This window comes from Penaeus japonicus, unplaced genomic scaffold, assembly GCF_977035675.1.
Source record: "Penaeus japonicus unplaced genomic scaffold, GWHDUDI00000001_assembly GWHDUDI00000009, whole genome shotgun sequence".
In the NCBI taxonomy this organism is placed as follows: domain Eukaryota; kingdom Metazoa; phylum Arthropoda; class Malacostraca; order Decapoda; family Penaeidae; genus Penaeus; species Penaeus japonicus.
Window position 1 is genome coordinate 45,237,966 of NW_028234411.1, and position 10,000 is coordinate 45,247,965.

Here is a 10,000-nt window from a genome sequence, read left to right on the forward strand (position 1 = left end):
TTGCAATATTGATGCAATATCTGAGGTTCACACTCAATAGCCCTTTCTTTTAGGGTAGTGACAGAAGGAAAGATGGTAACCTTTTATATCAGATTCAATATCCTCATCATCCCATTTCTTTACAGATTTCCTTGATTGTTAGAACCACAATATGTAGAGATTCCTTTCAGAATATTTTCCACCCCTATGTATTTTTGCTTCTTTTACCTTCATTGCAAGCTTTGCCTTTTCTGCTCTTAATTCTTGAATTATTTTCTCTTTCAATGTGGCAATTTCTTCCTCACATTTTTGATGCACTTGCATTTCACAATTTTTGTTCATATTATTATCACCTTGGCTTACATGAACTGTAGCCTCCTTTTCCACTTCCATTTCAGCATTTTGCCCCACTCTGATAGTATTTTTATTCTGTTGCCTTTTTTTCAGGCTATGTTTCTCATTCAGTTTGCTTGAGTTTGCTTTTGAGTTACATAATGTTATTACAACCATACACTGCACATTTACTTGGCATCTTGCAATGTCAAAGCTGGGCCAATTACAGTAATATATTGCCCACTAATTGTTTTATATTTATACAATGCTCTGAATCTGATGGTCACATGAGTCAATATGAAAATAGCATGACCAGAACACACCAGTGAGATGGACTAGGATACTTGTAGTTCACCAAGAGAAAGTGTGACTAATATAAAAAACAAAACTGATTGATAATTATTTTTTTAATGTGTGTGTTTGTGTGGGCACACATGAAAACACTATCTGAGAAATTCTTATAGATATAGTAGCTGTGAAATGCACAAGGATAAACCATTATGATAGTGTGTTGTAGGCATACCAAATATAGGTATTGATCTAAACATATTGCTAAATCCATCAATTATAATTAAAAAAAAGAAATTTGCATTCCTCTCATACATTTAACAAAAACAAGTAATATAAACAATTCAGTAAACCGAGCCCATATTCTAGATGATTTGCTACAGTAATTCCATTAGATGATGTCACAAAGTGGTGGGCTGAGTTTGAAGATGGGTGGCCCTGGGGTAAGGAAAGCAACATGAGCAGCGAAAAAAATGCAAGAGTAGAAATTGCCATATTTAGGGAATGGGAAAGGTCTGAAATGATTGGGAGTGCTCTGCATTCTCTTGTATATACAATTTCCCTGTCAATTCAAGAAGGGATAAACAGGAAAAGCTAAATATCTCAGTGGGGTTTGGCTGCATAAAACTTTCAATTTCTCTAAAAACATATTTCATGATTAGGGCAATTATAAACACTATGATTATCACTATAATCCTAAATCTACTTAGCTAATATAATGAAGTCAACAGGGTAAACCACTACAGACTGGCTTTAAGGCTGTTACTATAGGAGTATTATTTGTATTTGGTTATTGATCTTTTTATTTCTTATAATTACTCCAATATTCACCAGAATATATTTTTGATAAAGATTAACTAATTATTTATAGTAGAGTTGAATTTTGAAGGAGAGGGAGTGCATTTCACATTGGTAGTAGAAAATGTATGCTTACTGAGAATTTAATGGTAAATTGCATTAAGTTTAAATTAGCTGATGATAAGGATATCACAATTGTGGTAATCAGACCATTTAGATATTTGTGTTATGAGATAGAGGATTTGTTTTGCTCTCTATTTATATATATATATATTTTTATCTTTATTTCATTTTAATGCAGTAAAATGCAGAAAATGGGCTAACAAAGTGTGTTCTTCTGTTCATACCATTTTCATAGACATGCCAGGCTTTTCCATCTGACCTCTACAGATAGAGAAATAGTTTACCGTCTGTCAAAGGCCTCCTAAATTTCAATTTAAAATTCTTTACAAAAACAACTGTCTGGACACTTCTTTCAAACTTGAAGGGAAAAAGGTTATTTGTATGATTTCCTTCTTTACATAATTGTGTTTTTAACAGGTTAGCCTACGGAGTGCAGAAATTGAAGTAGCAAGATTGCAGGCAGAGCTGGACTTGATTCGAAAACAACACTCAAAAGAAATATCATTGTTAGAAGATGCACAAATGTACGTATGTATTTTTATTTTTACTAATTTAACCCATTGCGTACAGGTGTCATGACGCAGGAGTTTTAGCTTGCGGCAGGCAACATTATGTACGGGACTTTCAGGGATTTTGGATCACTTTGTTTCTTCATTGTGCTATGTGTATGATGATGATGATGATGATGATGGCTGATTGCAGTCATTATTACTATAAGTGCCATAATATTAAGCAAAATAAGTTTCACCTAACATCCAGAGCCTAGATGGCATGACTTTCTTCTTTATAGAGCGATGGCACACAAGTGCCGACCTCTTCCTCTAAAGTACCACCAATGAAGGATATGCAGGCAGGATAAGAAAAGGAAGGTGACCCAAACTGTGCCCAGAGTCTACAATTTACACCTGTGCCAGTAGTGATGCCTTTTACAGTGGAACATACAGTCAATTGCAAAATTTCCTTTCTATTCCCTACCTCTTCATGTAATCTTCATTATGGATGGTTATATGTTTTGTATTCATTCATGACAGTTCACAAATAACAAAAAAATAAAGTTACTTTCTGTCCTCTCATAAAACAGCAATACTTCTGTCACACTGAGTATAAAGAAAATAATAAGCTGATATGGACCCTGTACTACAATTTTTTGTCAACTGCAGCATTGATAGAGCCTGTAATATGGCACATAAAAGTCTCTCAATTCAATAAAACACACAATTATTGAAAAACAAAAACGGCTCTAGTTTAACAATAAGTGCCTGAAAAAGAGTGGGAAAAGTCAAGATATGTTGTGTGAAGCTGCCTTGCTCAGAAATAAAAGCCATCCTGGAGACTGGGCAATTAAAATTATCCCCTGTCCACAATGGGTTAACATTCTTAAAAAAAAGTTACCTTTTTATTCTGTTACTCTTGCAATACTAATGAAACATCAACAGGATTCATCAGAATAGTCCCTTGTAGGTGTTTTCTGCACCCAGTAACATTGCTTACCTCAAATTGCCAAGAACCACTACAGCAGCAGTCAGCACATAATAATTGTGTAATAGATTAATATTTGTGTAACAGTAGATGACACTTTATTTACAAGTGGCCATTGTGAAAATATGACCAATGTAATTCAGTCATTGTGTACAAAAAAATTCATTAAATTTATAGAACTGATTATGTTTTGCATTCAATGAGTCTGGGGTTGGACCCAAAAAAGTACCATGTACTCCGTTAGTTAACCCATTAACCCAAATCCTCCGGGTTGGTGATCCCTGGCGCGCATTTCTGGGAGGCTACCATGTAGGCCTAAACTCGCATTCCGTGGTCTTATCTTATCTACTGATGCCTGGAATCTAAGGAAGAAAAGGTGCTGTCACCTTACATGACGACTGGAGTTTGGGCCAGGAAGGTGCCATCTTCACTGCATGCCATCCGTAGGATTTAGGTTAACACCTGGGGACGAGATATTTTGTCATGGCTTTCCTTCTGGCTGGTGCGCGGGTGATTGGGCTCGTGGTGCTTGGCTGTGGCCAGAGCGGGCGAATAGCCTGAGACGTTAGGCTTATGTGTTTGAAATATCCCAGTGTTTCAACCATTTGGAGGCAAAACAGCCCTGTCGGCAATGGGTTAAGTTCAGTTCAGAGAGATTTGCAAAGACAAAGATTTGCCAGGGTTATATGCAAAAAGCTATGAAACCTGACTCATTTGATCATCAGTGAATGCTTATTGAGGCTGTTCAATTGCCAGTAGGTGTTTCAGTTGCCAAGGGGTAAGCAAGAGGCAAAATCATCTCAACAGCCCAGTGGCTATTTTCTGTTGGTCCTGTCTAAGGAAGCTAGTGTGCTCGCAATCCAGCAGAATTCTGTTGGGTGGCATCTGGCTGGCCACAATAATTGCAACAAGGGTCAGCATATCTAAGAGTATTTATATATTGTCATGCACAAGGGTAGCCTAGTCTTAGCCTGTGAAGAAAAAATTTGGAACTCTCTGAGATCCTTTGAGAGAGTATGAGTGGCTTATAGCCAGCATATGAGTACCAACTGGCTGAGGGGGAGGTTCTCATTTCCTCTCTGTGGCACTGCAGGAAACCAATCAAACCCTGCTGCTTCTGTTCTGCACCTTAGCAGCTCTCAGCTTGGATTCAAGGGCTGTCCCCTGCAAATGCCTATCAGCAAGCTCATTCCCTCTTCTACTTATATGGCTTGGGATCCAATTTATTATGAGACATTTACCCTGAGCTAGGATTCTCTGAGAAATGGTGAGAACTGTGGTCAAGAGATGGACATTGCTGAGGGCATGCTGTGCTGCATGATGTCCTTGGTTGCCCTAGAGCAGTGGTTCTCAATCTTTTTTCAGTGATGGCACCCTGAATTTATATAATCCTTTCTGTGGCACCCCTTTTTCACCATCACATCATTATGTTATCAGTAGTAGTAGTAGTAGTAGTGTGCAAAAGGAAATATCTACCTATATTTTAGTAAAATATTAGAGCAAGTAACTTCCTACACCGACATTTAATTATAGGCAGACTGCTACAAACTGTTTTACAAATGTACCTTGAAACGATCTAGCCAAGACAAAATTCATGGCAATCTTGTGGCACCCCATGGCACCCCAGGGTGCCGCGGCACCCAGTTTGAGAACCACTGCCCTAGAGTCTGTATGTATTACAATTTTTTCTGTTTCTCTGGGTTGCATGGGCTATGGCTCTCATGGTGGCGACAGACTCTGCCTGAAGTTAGGAGGCATTGTCTGATATCCTTATAGATTTAGTTATGGCCATGGTTGCAAAAATGGTGTTTGTTGTATGGGTAATCGGATCTTCAGAACCATCTGTCAAGTAGGTTATGCTTTCTGGCAGTGTCATTGTTGCAGTGTTTCTCTCCACCTTACCCCTTAACAGAGGCGGAGGATATTAAGTCTTTCTCCTTGACAAGCTTATGACAGAAAACTCTATGAAGGAGAATGCCCATGACAGGGGGAGTCCATGCCCTTGACTAACATTATCTCTTTTAATTCAATGCTTATCAACATCTTGGCTGTGTGACACAACCACGAGTTGTTTGCAAAGAGCTTGTAATCTAGTGCAAGTCGTCTCTGCACCTTCTGTCTTGACCATTAATAACAGATGACAATCATGTCAAGTGCTGGCAGCATCATCTTCTGGGGACGAGATATTTTGTCACGGCTATCATCTTGGCCGGCGCGCTGGGTGATCGGGCATATGGCGCTTGACTGCAGCCAGTGCAGGTAAAAATCCCGAGACTTTAGGCTTACCCTTTTGGAATATCCTGGTGTTTCGACCATTTGGAGCCAAAACAATCCTGTTGTTGATGGGTTAACTGTAAGTCTGGAGGAGACTGAATTGCCTTGGCAAGAAATTGGGCTGCATTAGATTGATTTGGGTATCTAGGGGGAAAGGATTGGCTTCCATAAGGAGGTTTATGACATTGTTTCATCTAGGAGCACCCAGAATGACCCTGGAAGCCTCATTTTGCATAAGTTCAAGTCCTCTCCTGAGTCCAAGGTTGACTGTGATCAGGGTGATGGAGGTATAGTCTACTATAGAGTGATCTTAGTGCACGGTGTCCAGTCCCTAGCTGTACATAATAAAGAGTCTTGCCTTGGTACGGTCTATCGTGCTTAACATCAGGTTGTTAAAAAGTGTCAGGCTAAAAACCTCCATTGTGGAGTGCCATTCTCCAGGGGTAAATGCCTGGAACTCCACTCTGGCAGTTGTGTTCCAGAAATAGTCACAGATATATTTTAGAATGCTTCATATATGTTTTTTCCAGGAATGTCAGTGACGTATCTCTTGCATAGTAGTGTCAAAAATCAGATCTAATTTTTCAACCATTTGGCAACTTGAATTCCCTTCTTAGAAGCATAGCATTCATTCTACTGTATTTTGAGAGCATACTCAACATGTCTTACATGAAAACAAGCACATTCATGTATTTTAATTATAATCATAGTGATTGTTATCCTTAACATTATTATTATTACTAAAGTAATAAAGATTATCATTATTGTTGCAGTGAATTAGATTATCTTTAATATTATTATGATGATACTACTACTACGACTATGACGGCTACGACAACTACAACTTCTATGACTTCTACGACTGCTATGATTACTACGACTACTACGACTACTACTACAACTGCTACGACTACTACTACTACTACCACTACCACTACTAATACCACCACCACTACTACTACCAATATTACTACCACTACTACTACCAATATTACTACCACTACTACTACTACCATCACCACCACTACTACCACTACTTCAACAACAACAACTACTTCTACTACTACTATTACTACTACTACCACCACTACTACTACCACCACCACCACCACCACCACTACTACTACTACTACTGCTTCAACAACAACTACTACTACTATTACCAACTACTTCTACTACCACTACTACCACTACTACTACCACTACTACTATCACCACCATCACTATTACTACCACCACCACTGCTACTGCTTCTACTACCACTGCTTCTGGTACTACAACCACTGCTACTGGTGCTACTACCACTGCTACTGATACTACAACCATTGCTACTGCAGCTACTGCCACTGCTACTACTACCACTACCACTGCTACACCTACCACTACCACAGCTACTACCACCACTACCACTGCCACTACTACCACTACCACCACTACCACTGCCACCACCACCACCAACAACAACAATAACAACAACAACCAGAATAATCCTGGCAGCTTCAATCCTGCAGCTTTCACCTCCATGGTGCGGGCCTGAAGGTCTGACTGGGGGTAACAGATGTGCTATACTCTAGCAAAGGTCCATGTTGAATGTGCTTGGAGAAAGATGCTCAGTACTGGCTTTGTTGACGAAATTGGCTGGGTGGGAGAAAGTTGTACTGTAGATGAATGCTTGTAAGGGAGCTTTGGTGTGCTAGTGGGTTTAGGCGAATACAGAAACTAAAACAGGCTAATGAAGTGTTATACAAGAATGTCATAGGCTATAAAACATTAGGAAAATTAGTGAGTCAGTTGCGTCCGATCTGTGCGGAGCCAGGAGGAGATCCAGATGGGTAGTGTGCTCTGTTTCTATCAAGCTGTTCTGTCTCCAGGTGTTAATGACTTGAGTATGATTAACCCACAGCGGACGGGTGTCATGACATACATGACGTAGGAGCTTTGGCCTGACGATGGGCGTCCTGACGTACATGACGTTCGGGGATTTTGGATCACTGTGCTATTTTATTTTACTATGAAAAAGAAATGAGTGATGATGGCTACTGCAGTCATAATTACTATAATTACCGTAATACCGTGCTAGCTTAACGTCCAAAACCTAGATGGCACCACTTTTTCCTAGCACCAGCAAGAGAGAGAGCCTTGAATGGCACCCATCCACGGTCTCTAGCAAGCACTATCTTTATAGAGCGATGACACACACTAAGTTGATGAACTCTTGCTCAAAAGTACCGCCGATGAAGGATGTGCAGTCAGAACGGGAAGAGGAAGATGACTCAATCCATACCCAGTGTCTAAAATGTACTCCTGTGCCAATATGGATGCCTTTCACTGTGGCACTCACAGTCACAAGCACAGGTTTCATTCCTCTTCCTTACCTCTTCTATTTATCTTTATTGTAGGTGGTTATATGTTTTGTATTCGTTCATGACAGCACAAAAATACGAAAAAAATATAGTTGCCTTTTGTCCTCCCATAAAACAGCAATACTTCTATCACACTGAGTATAAAGAAAATAAAGAGCTAATATGGATAATATACTACAATTTTAGTCTACTGCAGCACTGGTAGAGCCTGTCATATGGCATATATAAGTCTAAACTCAATAAAACACACAAAAAAACAAAACACAAAAAACGCTCTAGTTTTTTAATGAATGACTGAAAGAGAGTGGGAATGTTCAAATTATAATGCTTCAAGCAGTCTCTCTTTAACCCATTGCGTACGGGTGTCATGACATACATGACGTAGGAGCTTTGGCCTGACGACGGGCGTCATGACGTACACGACGTTCGGGGATTTTGGATCACTGTGCTATTTTATTTTGCTATGAAAAAGGAATGAGTGATGATGGCTACTGCAGTCCTAATTACTATAATTACCGTAATATCGTGCAAGCTTAACGTCCAAAACCTAGATGGCACCACTTTTTTCTAGCACCAGCATATGAAGAAACCTTGAATGGCACCCATCCACGGTCTCTAGCATGCACTGTCTCTATAGAGCGATGGCACACACTAAGTTGATGAACCCTTGCTCTAAAGTACCGCCGATGAAGGATGTGCAGGCAGAACGAGAAGAGGAAGGTGACTCAATCCATACCCAGTGTCTAAAATGTGCTCCTGTGCCAATATGGATGTCTTTCACTGTGGCACTCACAGTCACAAGCACAGGTTTCATTCCTCTTCCCTACCTCTTCTTGTTATCTTTATTGTAGGTGGTTATATGTTTCGTATTCGTTCATGACAGCACAAAAATACGAAAAAATAAAGTTGCATTTTGTCCTCCCATAAAACAGCAATACTTCTATCACATTGAGTATAAAGAAAATAATGAGCTAATATGGATAACATACTACAATTTTAGTCAACTGCAGCACTGATAGAGCCTGTCATACGGCACATATAAGTCTCTAAACTTAATAAAACACACAAAAAAATAAAACACAAAAACCGCTCTAGTTTTACAATGAATGACTGAAAGAGATTTGGATGCTTCCAATTATATTGCTTCAAGTGGTCTCTCTCTAAAATAAAACCTATCCTGGAGGCTGGGCAAGCAAATTTATCTCCGTCTGCAATGGGTTAATAGTTGGGACAGATATGTTGATCCCAAGAGTCAAATGCTTCTGTGCTACCCTTAGCATTGAGCAATACATCTTAACAATCGGATAATTTGGTAGTTTATAACCCTGGGGACTTCAGTCTTCACTGAAACCTCCTCCTGGATGGCTTCACATGTTCATAGCAGGATTGTTCTATCAATTTTTTTTATATCCACGACCATGAATTTGGTCTGTCAGAGGGGAAGTTAATGTTTGAAACCTGCAACCGCAAATTTTCTGGCAAATGGAATAGAGGAAGGGTCTCAGCTGTTCTCGTTTAGGAACAACCTTATAACCATTATGAACTTTACCCGTTAACGACGGGGCTATTTTGGCTCCATTTGGTCAAGGCCGGAATATTTAAAATGCCTCGGGATATTCATATGCACTGGCCGTGGCACTGCCACCACTTGATGTGATATCTTGTCACCTATCATTAATGGGTTAAGACAAGTGAGTAACTGCTACCTCTGCAATAGTGAAGATTTTCAGGACAGCTACCTAACAGCCACAAAACCCTGGACACTTACTCAGGTGTGGCCACTACAAATTGCTACAAATATTATTTAGTGCCAACACTATTATATCATAAATCATGCAACAACATAGACAATTAAAGTATGCTAATCTTTTCAATCATTCTTTACTCAAACATACGTATGTTATCAAATTATGCAAACACTTTAAATTGTTATTTACTTTGAACATGGGAAGACAAGGCAATTAGTCCACAATATGCTACACTTCTCTTTTTAAATGTATTCAGATTCTTGTTCTGATTTTTATAATGGCCACTTGTTAATAAAGTGTCATTTATTTATGTGCTGACTGCCAGCTACAGAAGTGGTTCTTGGTAACCTGTGGTAACGCAGTCTTACCAGGTGCGGAGAACCTACATGGTTTCATTAATCCATGACAGTAGATAGATAAATACAAATAAAAAAATAGATTGAGCATAGCAGTAGAAGTGAACATTGGTTGCCTTTTGCACATTCAGTACAGTTCTGGACTCTATTTACACTTTGGCTAGTTGAGGCAAATACATCTAGGAGGTGCTTGCTTAGCTTAGTTGCTTGTGGTATACATGTTGAATCAACAGCTTTTGGTGGGCTATTTCATTGTCCT

At 39.4% G+C, this 10,000-nt stretch overlaps 1 protein-coding gene across 1 annotated transcript in view; it reads left to right on the forward strand.

Annotated features, from left to right (window-relative positions):
• The window catches only part of LOC122245816 (uncharacterized), an 85,226-nt gene that overhangs the window by 31,055 nt on the left and 44,171 nt on the right, over positions 1-10,000 (forward strand). The window contains exon 8 of the mRNA XM_086540288.1: positions 1,939-2,045. Within this exon, the coding sequence (XP_086396414.1) occupies positions 1,939-2,045 (107 nt within the window). The remainder of the gene's footprint in view (positions 1-1,938; positions 2,046-10,000) is intronic.